Source organism: Drosophila mojavensis, unplaced genomic scaffold (assembly GCF_018153725.1).
Source record: "Drosophila mojavensis isolate 15081-1352.22 unplaced genomic scaffold, ASM1815372v1 contig_19, whole genome shotgun sequence".
Lineage (NCBI taxonomy): Eukaryota > Metazoa > Arthropoda > Insecta > Diptera > Drosophilidae > Drosophila > Drosophila mojavensis.
In genome coordinates, this window is record NW_025318726.1 from 4,341,912 (window position 1) to 4,361,535 (window position 19,624).

Below are 19,624 nucleotides of genomic sequence, written 5' to 3' on the forward strand. Positions count from 1 at the left end.
TAATGAAACTTTTAAAACGTAATTATATGGTGAATATGTATGTACATTCCAAAGCACAAGTCTCTAGTACTTGAAATGCGTTTTTTACAAATTGGGGGAGAAGGGGGCGTGGTATCCAAAATCTGTAAATTAGAAAATCTTTGTATCCATTAACTTTATATACAACGCAAATTTGAAGACTCCAGGTCTAAAAGTGTTCAAATAAGGCTAAAAAAACAAAATCATTTTTTCGATTATTCTCGATAAAAAAGTTATCGGATGATTTATCGAAAAAATAAAGCAAACTCGTACTGCGTATGGTACACACGAGTATGCATACCAAATTTCAGCTCTCTAGCTCTTATAACTTCTGAGATCGACGCACTCATACGGACGGACGGACGGACGGACGGACGGACGGACGGACGGACGGACGGACGGACGGACAGACGGACAGGGCTATATCGACTCAGCTCGTCACGCTGATCAAGAATATATATACTTTGTGGGGTCTGCCACGCCTCCTTCTGCCCGTTACATACTTTTTCACAAAACCATTATACCCTGATTTCCCATTTTCAATGGGTTCAGGGTATAAAAAAAAAAAAATCTGATAAAAAGTAACAATTTTATGACTGTTAAGAATAATTGAACAAGCTCGAAGTCAATATATTGGAATTACGCCGGAACAGCGTTAAGCCCAACCTAATAAATGTTAATATAATGTAATATTAATAATAATAATAATATCAAGGTTACCATATGGGCCATATATTTTGTAGGTCAATTGGTATAGAAAAGATGAGTAGTTATGTACTTGTAAAGCGATCCTTGTAAGGTACCCCTTTGCATAGGGAGTCCCAAAGGGAGACCAAAACTGTTAAGGTTCGCCAAAGGGCGAACCATATAGAAAAGTTCTTTCGGTTTGTCAGACCCCATCTTATCACTTAGTAAACTGAGGATGTCCACGAGCTATATTTATTTATTATATATTTATAGCCTTTAACCAGAATATTCATTAAGTCAAAAAAACGGACCGCTAGACTTTATTGAAAACAAATATGCATTTTATGAACGTCAATAGAAGCCTATATAATTAAAAAGTTAAAGGATACACTCGTTGGTTTTGCCCACTTGGCGCGTGGAAATTCGAGAAATATTTTGTTTTATAAAAACTCAAATATACAATTTGGATTTTGTATATTTGTTCAAATATTTTAAATAAAGAAGTAATGGGGCTAGGGATTAGAATATCTTATAATTTTTCTGAATATTTTCGAAAAACGTTTTACCGGCCAATTAATACTCATCTAAAATTCCAGCACATAACAAAAGTGATCCAAACAAATATCACAACGAAATGAAAATTTGCCTTGACTTGATAGCGATAACAGCAGGGTGCAATAGGTCGTTAAGGGATAGAACAGAACCAATACAATACAACCCCCCATAAATAATGCGCATTTCGTGATATTATACCGTGTCTTCAATAGGGGTTCCACCTTACATCGTACCCGAGATCAAGAAGTTCATATCAACCGTCTTGCCGAGATCTAAGGAGATGTTGCATATAGCTCCTATTCACTAATCCCGCTCCTCGCCAACAGTTTTAAACATGTACACAGCCTCGTACTTTGTCAAAATTGTATACAGCATTCGATCTCGCTTGTATTTGCGGTGGTTAGGTTTTGCTTTCACAACGCATGCATCTAACCATCTATCCATCCATCCATCCATCCATCCATTCGGCCGAAACAAAAAACTTCAAATACACACACAAACACACACAGATAAAACTAAATGCATACATGGATACATCTACTTTTACATAGGTATCTGCATATATGCACACACACACACACACACATACATGTCCGCATAGAGCAAGATTTGAATATATGACCAAAAGAAAGTAGGCCTGCTGCTGTTGCTGCCAAGAAGGATGTGCTCCCCGCACAGCCGACCGCCCGAACGCTCGACTAACCAACCGCACGAACATTGCGTCGTCGTCGTCGTCGTCGTCGTCGTCGTCGTCGTCAATGTCTATGTGTCTGAATTGCGTGCAAATATATGTTTATACATACATACACATATATACATATACAAATATATATAAATATAAATATGTATGAGTGTGTGTGTGTTATTGTCCAGCCTGTCCCTGAGCACGGCCAGTGCCTGTTGTACGGCTGGACGATGCCAGCGTAAGCCGCAGCGAGAGCACGCTACGTCTTCTCTGCCGTCTTGGCCGTTATTAATCATTGTACATTGGGCTGTCACCGAAAACGGCCGCGAATACGCCAACAGCGACAACGGGTAGAGAGCGAGAGCACTCTCAACGGCAGCGACGCAAACAGACACACACGCACGCACGCTCACTCACACACACAAGCGCACATACAAAGTTTAGAGCAAAGGAACAGAAGAACGACAACAAAACTGACCATACGAGTGTAAACAAACTCACATGTGGACTCATTCGCTCACTCACTCACACACTCACACAGCTGTACGCACGCACACACATACACACGAACACACGTACACAAACGTAAAGAGCCGCCGCGCTCAGGAGAAAATACTCGTGGTACGGAAATTCGCCGCGCTAAAATCAAAATTCGCTCACGATTTCTGCGCTCGCCGTCTCGCGGTAGTTTGTCGTCGGACGCTTGCTGTTCAGGTTCGCAGGACACTGTTGGACGGCGTAGCGGTCACATCCTTTCGATAGCCGGTCACTCAAACACGGTGTGCGCTGTCGCGGCTTATTTTCGCGACTCTATTCACTTATTCCCAGCTAATTGAAGAATATCGAAATAGTTTTCAGCAAGTGCGCAAAATTAATTAGTTTTACAAACTGTGTTGTGCTTCCATTTATTAAAAATATTATTTAAATATTATATACAAATTAAAAACAAAATATAAAGGATTTTATGTGACAATATTGCAAAAATATGAAAATATAAACCGAACAAAGCACATTCGTACTTTTGAATTATACACAATAGTGAAAGGATAAATATTGGTGACCGTGTTTTAGCCCAAAATCTAGATAATATATTGTTTACCGCCGAATATAGTCGGTTGATTCTATAAACATTTTCTGCTGAGGTGCTCAAAAAAGGTTTGTATTATAGCCCACTATTTGTTTTTTGTTTTTTTTTTTTTTTTTTTTTTTAATTGAAAACTTAGTGCTAATCAGAGATAAAACTTTAGATACTAGTGTATATAACAAATAGAATCGACCTCACTTGAGCAGAGTTGTGCAAAGGAGTTAACTAAGTAGGCTTATTCCAAAAACCATTAATGACAAAGACATATTACGTGTTGTGTTAAGGATATATCTGTCAAGTTCAAAAGATAAGGGTATGGTGGTATATATTAATCTAACTGCATTTTACAGATTGTGTTATCAATCTTCAATGCGTTTGTTGTTTTATTCTTAGGGCGAACCAATAAAGTGCTAAACGTGGGGGACAAATTTGGGCTTTTCGGGATTCAGGTAGATAATTATATATGTATGTATATTGTACAATATATATGAAATTTATGTTTATATTTAAATTAATTTCATTCCAAGATTATCATAACTTTTTAAATAACTTTTCGTTTTTATATATATTTTTACAATTTAAGTTCTGGGATTATTATATTATATGTTATAATATATATTATTGTGTTATAAAGTAAATACAATTCTTTTTGTTTTCAAAAAGACGGAGTCAAAATAGCAAAATTTGGAAAAATATCTAAAAACAGGCTTTTATTATTTCATTCAATAAAATAATGAAAATGATTTATTTATAGCTATATATTCAAAATAAGATATATGTCTATGTTTGAGACTAAATTTAATGCTCGATGTCTAATACCTAGTTTGATTGAAACTACCTAAAATTGTCCTAATTAAACTAGGCTTTTGTTGTCATATAGAATATAGATTCGAGATAAGAATAATTACTTTATTCATACTATAAAATCGAAATCGCATATCGATAATAATTATTCAGCAATGAATAGCAGTAATACATATGATAAACTGAACAGAAATATATTATTTACAAGGGTCATAAAACGAAAAATGAATTCTATTCAGTTAAAAATAAGTATAAAATATATACATATATGTATTTGAATGTCCAATTACTAGTTTCCACAGGATACCTAACCTCAGGATCTCAAACGAAAACAAAAAGTTGTGTAATTGCATTATTAATTATTTCTGCATTAGCTCCAGTTTATATATTGAATCCGTACTGACTGAGAGAAGTATTGACGATATACGATATATGTATGTATATTACAATAGTCATATTCCTGACACTCGTACAGTCAAGAGCTTTGATGTTGTCCAATTTCGCCAACAGGTGATTCCCGCACACATTAATACATAATATATAAATCTGCACTTGGTGGGTAACAGACACAACAAACTTTTTTATATTACTCTTTAAGCCATTTCATTCGTTTTTGTGTTAACCCAAACAGACATAGACCAACACACACTAGCACACACACACACACAGACACATACACATATACACACAAACGCACACTCGAAAAAATCGTTCATATCATTGAGTATTGTTCCCACAATTTGCACATACTTATCCACAAATGTATTAGTACACTCTGAGTAGTTTTGTCGTTGACCTGCATTCAGCAGACTGTGCTGCCATATCCTGTGTGTCCTGTCTCCCACCTCCTGCAATCCCACACAGTCAGAGTCTGTGTCTGAATGAGTTCGATACGAGGCCAAAGCGACGATAAAAATAGTAAATACAATAAAAATTATAATTGTATATAGGAAAATTACATGCTTTAACACAAACACACATACACACACACAGAGAGGAGCATATGTATGTATATAATAAATAAGCAGGCTGCCGGCCGGCCATTATTTTTATATATTCGTCTGCAGCAAGGAGTATGTAAGAAAGTTTAGTGTTTACGTATGGGTATGTGTGTGTGTGTGTATGTGTAGTCAGACACATCCACAGACGAGCTCTGGCTCTCACTAATACAGACAAGCCATAGACAAACTTACTGTAATTCTTTTATATACACATATATTTCTTTCATCTTTTTCTGTTGTTACCAGATTTTTTTCATGCACTGTCCCAGTTCGGTTCATGAAAAGTTTAATGGCACGTTGGGAGTGTGGACTTTTCGAAAGAGAAAGTAAGAATTCTTTCGCTTTGGGTTTGCCTTTGGCTTTTGCTATGGCCACTGAATGGTAGAAGACCTTGCAATTTTTATACAGCTGTAAAAGTTTTATTCGATATGTGTGTTTGGTGGCATCTGGGGGCAGTAGGCAGCCCACAGCCACAGCCCCAGCCACTAGCACTGGCTGTGGCAGTGGCAGTGGCACTGGCAGCGGCAGAGCCACAGTTATTTACCACTCCATTGGATATGAGTGTCCATGTCTGGGTGCACGATTCGCACAATTATGCACCTACATACGTACATGTTTATGCTATGAATGGGTGCATGTGTGTGCGTGTGTCTCTATATGTGTATGTAGTTGAAATGAAGGTTAAGGACATGACCAAGTATACGTCCCACGCCAACGCCCCACATAAGTCGGTAATAAGTTATTAATTTTGTTTAAAGATGAATCAGCATTGCGCATCGGTCACAGTGTCACAGTGTTTGCATATGTCTGTATGAGTATGTGCAATAATCGTAATATATGCTAATGTAAGGTATTCAATTTAAATAAAATGCGAATTGGCGTATAATTAATGATTTAGTTGAGTCTATTTAATTACAAAGATCGCACAGTCATTTAATTAACTCACAACTTATATGTATGTAAGGTATTCATACACAAACTAATAAATACTATGCAACCTTAGCTTATTCCCTCATTCACATACACATACACACATGCGTACGTACACACATGTGTGTAATTAGCTAAGACGCCCACGAGAAACACGGACTGCAGCCTCTAGCGAGCAGACTTCTTGTTCTTACTCTTTGACTGCTTGTCCCGCTCTTAAGCACTGCTCTCTTTAGTCGCACACTCTTTGTCGACTCTTATTGCTTTCATACCCACACACATACACCAACACACACCCGAGTCGAACAGGTCCAGTTGCGTCTTGCTCCTCAGACTTTTGCTTTTTCACGTATGTTGTGTGCTGTGTGGCTTTGTATACATTCATACAGAAGAAAGAAATCATGTGTCAGTCATGCGCAAAACGTGTTTTTCATTTTAAAATCGCGTGTCCCGCTCCTTCAAATGGCAAAGGCTAGTGGACGAGCTCCTTTGCATGCCTCGCACTTGTTAGCCGAGACGGAGGCGGAGCATACGGCCATTCGCTTGGCTTCCAAGATACGTCGGCCAGGCCAGCCATCATCTCGAGTCTAACCCACTTAAGGCCCGAATTTCGAGCTCAGGCTTCAGACCTGGCTTGGACCAGCAGTGCCCATTCTCAGCTTACACCTGCTGCTGCTGCTGCTGCCACTGCCACCTCCCAGTGGCAGGGGGCCACGCAACAGGCTGTAACTGACTGCGCTGAGCATGGATGGGGTCACTGCTATTGCTGCTGGATGGGGATGTTTTTGCTTGCTGGCTGGCAAGCGAGAGCTGCCCACGACAAACATGATGTTGTCGTGGCCGTTGTCGTTGTCGTACTCCGCATGCACGAAGGCAGGTAAACAAGTTATAAATCGTGCGCCTCGTGTGCTCGGCTCCCATTCGTGAAACGCCCGATGACGACGGTGACGTTGGCGAATGGTTTATTCTTGTTGCTTATTCGTAGATTCTCGCGGCACTGTGTCTGTGTGCTGCAATTTGGAGCAGGCGCGAACTCAACGCACCAATTAGCATATTCCATTGTCTCTATGTGTGTGTGTGTATGTGTGCCTAAGTGTGTTTGTATGTGTCGGTGTGTGTGTGTGTGTGTGTGTGTGTGTGTACGTATTTGTACATCCCAGGCCTTTTCATTTTTGGCATTGCTGCGACCTCGTCGTCGCCGTCGCTGTCGCCGTCGTCGTCATCGTCGTCACCGTCGTGTTATGGCTTTTTAGTGGCATGGGGGCGTGCCACAGCTCTTTTCGCCGTGAAGATAGAGCAGCAACAGCAGCAGCAGCAGAATATTTGATGTCTGTATTGGTATCTGCGAGCGCCCGGCTTTGTATATGTGTGTGCGTGTGCGTGTGTATGTATATAGTATACTCGTGGGTATGAGTCCAGTTTATTTACATCTACCTCGCGAGCTGTCCGTAAAACTTTAAAACGCGACGCGATTTTATTGGAGCTTCGTGCGAATGTGCGACTCGCCCTTGCCGTTCAGCTGAGCGCCGCAACAACCCCAGTGGAAAGTACATGGCGCGCGCACTGAGCATTCGCTCTACATATGTACATGGCATGTAGTGGCTCTTGGCGAATGGAAACGCATTATTTTCGGCTATGTGCTGCATTCATTATATGCGTGCTGTGGCTGCGTGTGCGTCTTAAGTGTGTCACAGCTACAGTAATTAATTTAAATGTTTTTCTTCGTCTTCTCGTTCTCTCTTGCAGAATCCAAACTGTTTGATAACGGCTTGAAGTTGGATATTTCCAGCTATACCCACATGAACATACGGATAGGCACGAAGGGCAAGCGGCCGTTGCGTAGCTTGACCCCCCGCGACAAGATTCATGCGATTCAGCGTATCCACGATGGTGAATCCAAAGCCTCTGTGGCCCGGGACATAGGTGTGCCCGAATCGACTCTGCGCGGCTGGTGCAAGAACGAAGACAAGCTCCGGTTCATGTCCCGCCAATCGGCAGCCGACAAGATGTGCGCCGATTCGCTGGTGGATAAGCTGGACGGCTCTGCCGGCTTGCTGGGGCCGCCTGAGAAGCGCCAACGTCTCGAAAACACCCTGCCTCTGAATTTCTCCAATAAAATGAACTTTGACGAGCTTGCGTTCAAGCGATCGCCCCTGAATGGCTTGGACTATAGTACAAATAAGAGTCTATCAGAAATGAACTACAACGGACTACCAGTTGATTATGTGGGATTCAACGGAGCGATCAAAAACAAGGTGTTTGGTGCAGATATATCCCGATCCGGGCCCTCTGATCCCTCGCTAAACGCCATAAGCCCTCTCTCGAGTCTCACACATCTGTCTGGCCTCACTGGCATATCGCAATCCCCGCTAGCAATCAGCTTCAATGAGCTCACCTCAAATCTTAATCTGCTGGCTCAGCTAAACCCCGGCCTGGCAGCGATGTCGGGATTAAATAACTTTGCAGCCACAGCCAACACATTGCGCAACCCAAAGGCTAATGTGCAGTCGCAGCAGCAACAAGTACAGAGTCCTCAAAGCGACAACGGAGACCGGGAACGCACCCCCGCGCTGTCCGTCAAGAACTGGGCCAAGCAGAAGCCATCAGGGACCAGCTCGGCTGCCGGAGAGTGTGACATGAAGAACGGAAACATGAAGAGTCCGAGTCCAAAGCTCGCTCCTTCACTCGTTGGCTGTGTTGCGCCATTATCAGGACTCCCCGACGATCCTCTGCTATACTGGCTCAAGTCACAGCAGGCAATGCTGGGACTCAACAGCCTGTATCCCCCGCCAGCAGCATTGGGCGTGACAAGTCCTCCAATCCGATCCTCGACGCCGCAGCAGATGAATCAATACCCCAACACTCCGCCAGTTCCATCGACCCCAATGGCTCCATCATCGCCAGCTCTCGGGGGCTTGGACGACAAGAACTCGGCCTGGTACAACTGGTGCAAGGCCTTCGGCGCCAGTCTTCACTCCCTCAACCCGAACTCTGCCACGCTGGCGGCACTGCAAGCAAACTCACTGCACCATCAGGCGTCGTCGACTACGGCGGAGACCACGAATGTCGATGATATTGGCAAACAGCAACAGCAACAGCAGCAGCAGCAGCAGCAGTTTGACAACATTTTATACTCGCAGTTGACAAAGGAAACCGGATCCCCATCGGTGCGAAGCGTCTCGTCTAATGAGCAGAATCAAACAGAACAGAATGACGCAGCCACGGACCTGGAGGCTGGGCCGGAAGGTGAGCCCGAAGTCTCGGGAAAGCCAGAGGACCTGTCGGCCAAGTCTGCGAAATCAGCGAGCTCCTCCACAACCCCGACCATGCCTTCTCCACACGTCGTTGCCAACAGCCGTGATCAGACTCCCGAGCCGTGCACGGCAGTCACCAGTCAATCCGCGACAAATCCAAGCGGCGAGCTGAACAGCACCTCGTGTAGTGTGGGCGAGGACTGCAAGAACGTCCTCAGCAATATAATCTACAAAATTGGCAACATTGCAGGCACAGATCCCTCAGAACAGCCCCCTACGCCCGCAAGCCCCGAGCTGGGCTGCGAATCAGAGACGAGCTTCAACAGTGATACGCATCCCCACAACAATAATGACGTCAGTGCCAGCAACAATAACAACAACTCCAACAAGACCGACGAGGAGGAGCGGGCCAAGTACGCGGATTACGCAGCCGAAATCGAAGAAGTTGTTGCCATTAGGCACGGCGAAAAGTTCCTGCAGTGGCTCGAGAACTGCAGCAATCCGCGGGTCACAGCGGTTCAGTTGATGCAACTCAGATTCCTGATCGCAGCCATCAAGTCGAGCAGTGATGCGCAGGGCTCCTCGAGGTCCGCTGACAACTGCCACAACGAGAACGAAGACAACTCCCATGAGGACACCAGTAGAAACAAGTCCCGTCGCCGCAAATAGGATAAGCCGAAGTTGGCACCTCTGGAGCCAGCCACGGATATTGCTTCAACGGCGATTGGGCAGCAGCACGAGAATGCGACCGAAATCGATGCCGAAGGACAGAGCTGTAGCTTGAGAGCTGTGGACTCGAGACCACCTGAAGATCTGAGCTCTTCAGTTGGCGTCGAGCCCCTCAACTCCCTATCGAGCAGGTGCCAGCAGTTCGCTCCGGCTGTTTACCAGTCGTCAGCAACGCTGCTCAGCTCGCTGATCTTCCCCCCCTACGAATTTGTACACTGTGACCTCGATGATGACCCCGACGACTGTCAAATAACGGGCGAGTACCAGCAGTCCGACGAGTTCAGCTCCAGCAGCAGTAGCGACGAAAATGTACAGAATGACCTAGAATAACTAATTCGATTTCTTCCGACCCATTCATTATATATATCAATGTTTACGTACGATGTTTAAATCATAGAGTCAAGTCAGATCTTGCATCGCGAAACTCATTTTTGTGAATTTTACCATTTTATTAGATAAGATCAAAGAATATACTGTTTTCGTTTACGATTTGCAATTCCTTTCTAACCTAATAAATCATGATATTATATAATATTTATAATAAGCTATAAAATATGTAAATATTGAAAAGTTTTTAATTGAACCTCGTTTAATTGTTTATTTGCCTTCTCAAACACTTTGAATGTTTTTATACATACTAGAACAATATTGGATTCCTTCAGTCTTCAGTTGAATCTGAACATCTAACAATAATACATTTAAAACAATTTAAGGTGGAGACAGTCAATCACATGGATTTGATATTAGTTACTCTTTATTATTAACACAAATACTCATGCAAATAATGAATGCAAATGTTTGCTAATGAGAATTTTATCAACTTAAAATCCGTAAAATATAAACTATAAAATAAATTTATAAATGTAGAAGTTTTTATTTGAAAACTTTGTTTAATAAATCATTCGCATTAGACAATTTTTATGAAACCATTCGACTTTTCTTGAAGAACAACAAAGCCCCAATCGCAATAAAGAGACGGTATTCTTATATCAACTATAGAAACTGCAATGAGGATTCAATATGGTATGTATGCTCTGATCAATAAAAAGTCTTGTCTGCACTATAAGGTAGGCTCAATATTTATTTTAATTAACTGTAAAATGAGGCTTGTTTATGGGATATGAAGACGTTTCCAATTAAAAATCTGATTAATGCTCATATCTAGAGTTGCAGTGTTGATCTCGCCATAGGAGTGTGGCAGATTGGAAAATGCATTCAGAAGAAGCCCTGCTTTTTGAAGTGACATAGAATTTTTAATGCATACTCGCGCTGATCGCAGAGATACGGCGAATATATCAACACCCGATTGGGGGTGGTTAATTGAATGAAACTTTACAGACATGTCCTATATAGATCCACAAAAAATATGCGCGTACTGAGGGCGTGGAAAATGGAATATAACTATGTAGCGGGACTCAAAGTTTATACTAAAAAATAGAAAATGTTATTTTTATAAATGTACTTGGGTTGATGGCCTAAGATTAATAATATATAATTTATATCTGCCCATATTGCTTTAAAATTGGCATATTAATAAATATATTTTAAAGAAAATTGAAATTTTGGTATACACGAGTATGCATGCTAAATTTAAAGTCTCTAGCTGTTATATCTTCTGAGATTTCAGCGTTCATATGGGCTAACAGACTGACAGACGAACATGGCTTTATTGATTCAGCTCATGGCTCTAATCAGGAAAATATATACTTAATGCAGTCAGTCACGCCTCTTTCTGTTTGTTACATACGTTTTCACAAAAACATTATATTCTGATATTCTGTTTTCAATAAGTTCAGAAATACTTGCCCGAGAAGTGGAGAGTGAGGAGCTTAAGGTTAAGTATTAAATTTCGAAATCACAATAGTTTAATACAAATATATGTACGAAGCAAAAGGGAGTGTGACAGACCGCATAAATGAAAATCAGTTTTCAATTAGGACAACCATGATATCGTACATAGTTGTCGTAATTGAAAACTGATAGACACAAAAGATAGACTTGAAATCTCAAATGTATACTTATATATAACATAATACCAGACACAGATCATAATTTTATTTTTCATACCTCAACCTCTCTCCTTATTATCGATAAGAACGGATTGCTCAATCTAGTTTTTAAGCTTACCTTGAATACCGAAAGAGCTGGAGTTTTCAAATGCTCTGTGCAGATAGATCCATGTAATATTGTTGCTTGTGCAAGACTACTCGACTACGGATCCCCTGAACCCTTCGTGAAAGTGATATTTCGATAATTTTTCGCGACTTTCTGCTTACACAAGCAACAACATATGCACATACATATGCACACACACATGCACACATACGCACGCATGTGGTAATTATAACATTAAAATGCATGCATGTGCCAAAGCACAAGTCTCTAGAATTTGAAATACGCCTTTTACAAGTTTATGGGTGAGGGAGTGGATATAAAAAGGAGGGGTGAGTTATAACAAAAATCAAATTTCTATACAGTACATATGAATCTAAATTTATAATTTGGCGACTCTAGCACTAAAGATGTAGCAGATATAAATTTATTACTGATTTTCGAAAGTGTTTTAATCGGTAACAAAATAACGGGATAAGTTCCCGATTTTTTAAGAAAAATTCGATTTGCGCTTGATATACACGGACCGAGGAAACAAGTGTCAAGCCTCTAGCTCTTATATATACTATACTTTATAGGGTCTGCCGCACCTCCTTCTGCCTGTTACATACTTTTAACAAAACAATTATACCCTGATTTCCCTTTTTCAATGGGTTCGAAGTCTACAAATCACAAACAAAATACAGTCGACTCTCGTTATTTCAAACGTGCGTGAGTCCCCTACAAAATCTCTTTATATTTCGAATTATGCCCATACATTTTATGCACTCAGTAATTCGAACTAAAAACTTATTGCTAAGTCGCGGTAATTTAAACCCTAGGTCAAACACTCGACAATTCAAATAGTAAAAGCTTTGAATTTGAATTTTGGGACTCTTCTAAGATTACCTTTACTGTGCGTGGCTGCGTATTACGCATAAAATAGGCACATTTTGATGCTCGCTTCCATACGAATAGCTTTGTTAGTATAAAGATTACCATACTATTAAATATTAGTCCTACAGTTTAAAAGTTTGACGATTGCTGAAAAGAAGAAAAAGTAGTTGTAGAAAAACTAGTGGAGAGGAGGTGGGAAGAAAAGCGATGTTGCAAAAGAATTTAAGATTCCCCTCAGTACTCTCTTAACCATTATAAACTGATGACACAGAATATCTGGCACTTTTTCTCCTTAAAAAAAAAAAATGATTGAAAAGTCTGATGTGCCTCGAAGCAAACCCGTATAAATGAATTGTTTTCAAATATTAATTAATTTGAATATACATTACTAATATGTAAAATATCAGCAGCTTTATCAAAATTCTTGATAAATCGAAGTTTTATTTACTTTCTCTCAAAAATTTCGAACCATTTAATTTTTTTTTTTTTTTTTTAATATTTCAAAAATTCGATAATTTGTAGTATTTCAAGAGTGTCTTCGAAATAACAAGAGTCGACTGTAACAAGAAAAAAACAAAGTTTCATTTAAAAATATCAAAGTTTCTAGGTCTAATACCTGAATAGATATACATTTTTGCAGTTTACCACGCCTCCAACGGGCCTAGATACATATGTATATCCACCTTATCATTTTGGCCTTGCATTGACAAACAAAAGTTTTGCCATCAATTGTGGCTAAAACATATACGGGTCAAAATCACTTTATAATCAGATCTAATTTGTCACGCCCACAGAGGATCTTTACAGTGACTCTCGTAACAAATTTGTCAAATACATTTTGAGATTAACCACGCCCCTAGTGATCGGAAAAATGTTTGATCTCTCGACAATATGTGTTTCAAATTTGAAGTCTCTAACTTAAAAGCGGCGAGGTGGTTTGCATTTATACTGACGGTCAAAACAAATCTTCTCATTTCCCTTTCTTGAAGGTGTATAAAACACACAGATCGTTCGGAGTATCTGCTAGTCCCACAGCAACAGATTTATTTGATATTTGATTGGTATAAACTGTTTGAAAAAGGCTGACAAAACCTTGTTCTGAAATGCTGAAATGCTGAGAAATTGGCATATCGAAAGATTCATTCATTCAAATTTAAATGGGGACTTGGCGTCAAATGGATTAATTACGAGTCAAAATCGCTAATATAGTACATCGGCAATAGAGACTATTTACGGATAAAGCCGAATCACTAATAGTGTTGAAAGGTTATTTCAGTCATTTACTATTTGAAAAGATTCGAAGTCTAGAAAAAAGATTCGCAAAGAATTCGTGATATAAATATAAGAATAAATAAAATTGATTCAATCGATGCCTATTATGGGTTAATATGATGTATGCATATAGACTTAAAATTCAATTTAAACGCTGAAAATTTTTGCTCTACTTACAGCGGCTGATCTATAAAATATATATATAGTCGGCCAATCAGAAAATTTCAGCACATAAATATTTCATATATTCAAAGGCTTTTCAACAATGAATGAGTATTAAACATAAATTGAAATCCTCAGTTTCCCCTATCCAATTTACTGAGCTTAAATCGTGTTTTTAGCTTGGGTTTTCAGCATAATAAACTGTTCCTATCTGGTATTCTAAGCGGTATATATTTTCATTATAAGCTCTTGTACAAATATCCTTCAGCCTCCGTTTGCTTCATTTGTTCTGAGATACATGGAGTCGAAACGGAGACGTAACTTCTTTTTTGCGGTCTTTAACACGCATATATTAAATGTATGAGCTTTACTTTTCCTTCTCAAACTGTTGATAATAGAGATTTTGCAGTTTCGGGTAGTTTAATGGATACATGGAAAACTTTATGTGTTCACTGTTAGGATTACTAAACTAGCTCTACAGCTATGCAGATTGATCGTCTTTTGTATTAGAACTGAAACACAGCTTAGTAGTGAGTGGAGTAGGCTTACCAAATTAGTTTCATCGTCCATTGGCTCATATTGAACAAAGTCAGCAACAAACTTTGAAATCTCCTCAACACTTGATATCAGCTCTGGGTAGGCAAACGCAGTCGGCCTTATTGTGGTACACACGAATTTCTGTATTCGAATGGATGAATGAATGAATTACATCTGATCAGTGAGTTATTATGGACTCGCAATTACCTGTACTTTGCATTCGTTAGGCAGGGCAAGCACCAAAGCACGACGGCGGGGATAGTTTAGTACAAACTGCTTGCGGAAGTTTTCGGCATAGAGCAGGAGGAGTCTTTCTTTCGGGGACAGGGTGTAGTAAGATGGCGGGTAGCATTGGGGACTGTCCTGGAACTCTTCCCTTGTCTCGGGAAACGAGAGATCAATTCTTCCGATTTGCAAAGCGGGGTCGCCTTCGGATAAACTGAATTCGCTCTCTACATTTTCGAATTCACTGCATTCCTCTTCGCCCTCTTCTTCGTATCCAAAGAACATGTCCAACTCTTCCGCGTGCCGTTCTTCGATTTCTTTTAACTTGGCCGCGTGTTTGTTTGTGTCTATGACCGACGAGAATTTCTGGTACTTAGAAGTTACTGGCTTCGGCATATTTAAGTTGTTTTTATTCCTGTTCCGTTTTGTGTTTTCTGTTCGCAATAAATTTTTGCTCTGTTGCTATGACAACGTTTTCCCTTTCAAAATGTTGATACGACCTAAGAGTGGAATGAATAAATTTTGTTTTTGACTATTTTGACTGTTCTCGCAAGGTAATATTAATGTACTCCCTACAACAAAAATATTTCAAGCACTGGCGTTTCTAAATAGAAATAACAGAACTAAAGTTTTCAAACTACTGGAATATTTCAAGCTTTCCTGACCTGGAACTGGTATTCTGTGAGTGACTTCAAAATAGTTTGGCGGATATCCGTGCTTATAATAATTATACAAAAATAAAAACTGCAAAACATTTAACTTGGTGCATTTTTTAGTTTTAAGATTCAGAGCTCATATAATTTGAAGAATGGTAATAATTTTAAGTTAAGAAATGTCAACGAATTAACACACTTTTTAAACAATATTGGCAGCACTGAAATTTCACATTATTATCTACATGCAGTTACCTTGATAACTTTACAAATATACAATAGGTGGCGTTCTACGGATTAATCTTTCAAGCTACAATTGGCGCCATCTACACAAATTTGTGGCAACCGATTATTCCTCACATTGGCAGCACTGAAACAGTTTTAGAAGCATTAGACAGTACATATAATGACTACTAGAGGGCGCTTTTGAAATTAATTTTCAAACTCGCCGATATATTAAATTAGCATAGATGTTTAGCACTGGATTTTGCGAAAATGTCCTCATGTGGGTGATATATTTATGTTTAAAAATACACTACTTGATAATGTTACCTTCGAAAATATAAGATTAAATTGATTAGAAACCAACTTAACCAAAACTACAAACGTGTTGACCATGAGCCGCAACAGTCTTCCGATGATTTAATACGTTGTCGAATTAGAGAGATGGAAGGGTTGTGAAATTGGCCATAGATGGCGCGATACAAAGTCGAAACTGTGTTAAATCTCAATCGGTAAACGATATTCAATATTCGATTTCTCAAGGAGAGTATTAATAATATTAATATAAATACATTTAAAACCTATTATCAGCGGCATTCAAGAGTAACTTAAGTTTTGTATACATGTATATTTTCGATTAATATAACTAATAATAATCAATATAGAAAATGTAAATATCATAAATAATTGTGTTTTTGAAAAGGTACATTTATTTTGTGTCCAGGATTTCTTGTAACCGGTCTGTGACGTTGATTAGCCTTAGATTCGTTAAATTGCAATAATATGTGTCTGCAAATTTTTCCGCTGTCATGCGATAGATGGCGCTAAGCTCGAATTTAGAATGTACGGCAATATCGTGGCGCATATTGGAATGTGTTATGAGATTATGAGTATGTTTTCAATATGAAATACAAATGGTTTCAATAAGCTGTAACTTTTTATTATTTTATAAGATTTCATAATATTTTATATTTATGCTTATACACAAAAAAAGTTTACTAAAATACTTGGAGAGCTACACTTAAAGCTGTAAGTCTGTAAAGCTGTTGACAAAGATGGACTTCCTTCTTGAACATCATTTTATGTATATAAATAGACCTATAATATATTATTATTAAATTAAGTTTGTGTTCTATGCCTGCATATGAACAGCGATTGCACAGCCCTCAGACCACTCAGTTGAAGGTAATTTGAATTAATTTTCTCATTCAATTATATAAAATGGTCATTGTCCGGAGGACTATGCAACTTGTTCTCCTCGCTTTCCAGCTCCCACTGCTTTCGCTTCGCCTGAAGGATGAGGTCTTGGAAAGAGCCGTATTCCGAGTTTTGATGGGACTTGGCAATGAGATCTGCGTTGCCCTCGTCATCGAACAGATCGTACTCGTAGTCAGAGTCGCTCTCCCTATCCATAGATGTGTGCGGCGATATATCCGAAGCTATGTCGCTGTAATCCCCATTATCGGTATCAGTATGCTGATCCGCTGCATCGCTGTCAAAGTTGGGCTCTTCGATGTTGTGTTTCTGGTAGAACATTTTCAGCAGTTGGTCCACTCGTTCCGTGGACAAGTCCGTCATCATCTTCACAGAAATCTTTCGGCGAGTCCGCTTTAGGGGCTTCGTAGGTCTATCCGACATCTCGAATTGTAAGGATGTCTTGAACGTGCTCTTCGCACTCTTCATGTTCTTTGCCAAAGCTCGAAAGAGACGGTTGAAAGCCAATTTACTTGACTTTGACTTCTTTCTGCTATTCGTCGTCTTTGCACTTAAGTATTTTGGGTTTTCCAAAATAAAACGGTGCAGCAGTTGCTTTGTTCCCAGCTGATCTTTTTGTGACTTCAAAAGCTCAACTATAAATTGAATCAAAAGGAGGACATGTTATTCAATTGTTGTGCATTAGAATAGAAGTTAGCTCTATATTACCTTTTTCTTGGGATAATCCGAGTCGATTTTGAAAGACTCCCCATTCGTCGTTGCGACTGTCGGCTGAAGCATCGGCCTTTGCTGGGGCAGCTTTGTTATTTCGAATGTAAAGTCCGTAGGATATGTTCAGAGGCACTACCACCAGAAGCACTAGAAATTGTATGCTCGTATTCATCTTTGGTGCACGTCTTGTTTCTTACGATGTCCAATTCCAAATGACTCAGAATTCTTCCCGCACCTCGCTTAAATACCATTTTGTTGCAGTAGAAGTCATCGGGTCACATCACATAATGTCATTTAAATACCTACGGATACTATTCGGGCATATAAACAAAGGCCGCAGCCGATCGAGTCAGAGCGGCTATCGGCGATCAGGAGAGAGTGGTAGTAGCTGGCGATCGACTGCTGCCGTCCTTGTCTTTCCTAGTAACACTTAATGCATGCACTGGCAATTAAAGGACAACCCATACATCAGTTGAATTAGCGCTTTTCCACTCCAAACACAGACAAAACTCAGGTAGCCCAACCGCCGCACAACAGTCGGCGACGGCTGCGCGAGCGAGAATCAAAACGCAATTCAACAGCCCCGGGCTTACGCGTACTCGGACTCGAACTCGGACGCGGACGCGGACGGGGACGCTGACGAGGCTGATCACTGGTGGGCGACATCGGTGCGCCGGAATGCGTCGGAATGCACCGTTTCATGAATGTAAGTGGGTCATACAGGTAGTTGTTCGCCCTTTAAATGTGAAAGGAAGTGCATATAAATCCTAGCGCCAGCCATAAAAGGATCAACTGCGCCGATCTTTGTCTTGATCTCTCTCGACAAATGTGTCGCTAATTATGGTTGAATCTGGGTTTTATAGATGTAATATAAATAATGTAAATGCGATTTGCGGTGCAGGGCGACACGCGAGGCCAGTATGCAATTAGCCGGCGCCCAACACAATGCTCATCCGCACCTCTAATGAAAGTCTCTAATCAAACCCATATGTGGTAATAGCAACTGGCGTTGTAATAGCTGCCGTTTTCAAGGTGGTAGTGAGTATACGAATATATATTTATAATCTCTTCAAATATATATTATTCATCTTCATCTGGGCACAGCTTATCTTAGTTGGGCAAACTAAATATAAATTAAAATGAATAATGAATGGTTAAACATTCTCTCAACCGAATTAGGCAGACAATCAGCAAACATTGATAGGACAAGACTTAAGATCCGAGCCGACTGGCTGCCCTCAGCTGATGATCAGAGAATGAGAACGTGGTTCTCATGCTGATATACAAACACAGAGACATCCGCATGTTATTGCGACGGCAACTCTAACGTCTGACTTTTCAGCCAACATTGCCAGCCTGCGCCTGCGCCTGCGCCCGTGCCGGTTCCTGTTCCTGTGTTTGCTAAGCACTTAATATGTCGCGACTGTGATTTTGTTGGATGTAGGATTAGAGGACGTATATAGGCTATAGTCATAGTCAATTATAAATATAAATATAAAATTTAAATATAAGATATATGTTAGATATTAATGTATATAAAGTATAATCCGGTTTTAACGACGCTCAAGGGACGCTATAAGCGGAGTCGTTATAACCGGATTCTTCTGTATATCATAATTTTAATAGTTCGACATACCTAAAATATATACTAAGGTCTTATTATACGAGATACAAGAATCTGTCTCTAATCATATAGCATAAGAGCTCAATAAAATATGTAATATTATATATGTATATATTTTATAGAATTCTACGTACGGCTAATATGTATAAGCTCGTCATCTTCACCAAGAATATATACGTATGTATAACCTGTCTAAGTTTTAGCCAGAGTGTCTAAGAAAAGTCGAAGTCGAACTTTATTTAGTTCATACATGTACTATATACCATGT

General features: G+C 39.9%; 3 protein-coding genes across 3 annotated transcripts in view; 1 reads left to right on the forward strand and 2 right to left on the reverse strand.

Annotated features, from left to right (window-relative positions):
• Positions 1-15,537, reverse strand: part of LOC6572109 (coiled-coil domain-containing protein lobo) — a 32,535-nt gene extending 16,998 nt beyond the window's left edge. Inside the window, exons 1-2 of the mRNA XM_001998225.4 lie at positions 14,914-15,537; positions 14,719-14,847 (exon numbers count right to left, since the gene is read on the reverse strand). Of these exons, the coding sequence (XP_001998261.2) occupies positions 14,719-14,847; positions 14,914-15,327 (543 nt within the window). The 5' untranslated portion in view covers positions 15,328-15,537. The remainder of the gene's footprint in view (positions 1-14,718; positions 14,848-14,913) is intronic.
• Positions 2,326-10,673, forward strand: LOC6572108 (protein distal antenna). Its single transcript, XM_001998224.4, has 2 exons — positions 2,326-3,100; positions 7,511-10,673. The coding sequence occupies exon 2, from the start codon at positions 7,564-7,566 to the stop codon at positions 9,685-9,687; it is 2,124 nt and encodes a 707-aa protein (XP_001998260.3). The 5' UTR covers positions 2,326-3,100; positions 7,511-7,563; the 3' UTR covers positions 9,688-10,673.
• A 1,370-nt stretch (positions 15,538-16,907) lies between the features above and the next one.
• On the reverse strand, positions 16,908-17,974 carry LOC6572106. The gene is made up of 2 exons (XM_032733667.2): positions 17,730-17,974; positions 16,908-17,656 (listed from the first exon to the last, which is right to left on the reverse strand). Exons 1-2 carry the CDS (start codon positions 17,902-17,904, stop codon positions 17,019-17,021), a joined length of 813 nt encoding a protein of 270 aa, XP_032589558.1. The 5' UTR covers positions 17,905-17,974; the 3' UTR covers positions 16,908-17,018.
• Between the last annotated feature and the right edge of the window lie 1,650 nt (positions 17,975-19,624).

Excerpts from the sequence above, each read along its gene's own strand:
- LOC6572108 (XM_001998224.4), top strand. The coding sequence starts at position 7,564 with ATGAACATACGGATAGGCACGAAGGGCAAGCGGCCGTTGCGTAGCTTG.
- LOC6572106 (XM_032733667.2), bottom strand. The coding sequence starts at position 17,904 with ATGAATACGAGCATACAATTTCTAGTGCTTCTGGTGGTAGTGCCTCTG. Across the intron at positions 17,657-17,729 it reads CGGATTATCCCAAGAAAAAG|TTGAGCTTTTGAAGTCACAA; the intron begins GTAATATAGAGC and ends TTCAATTTATAG.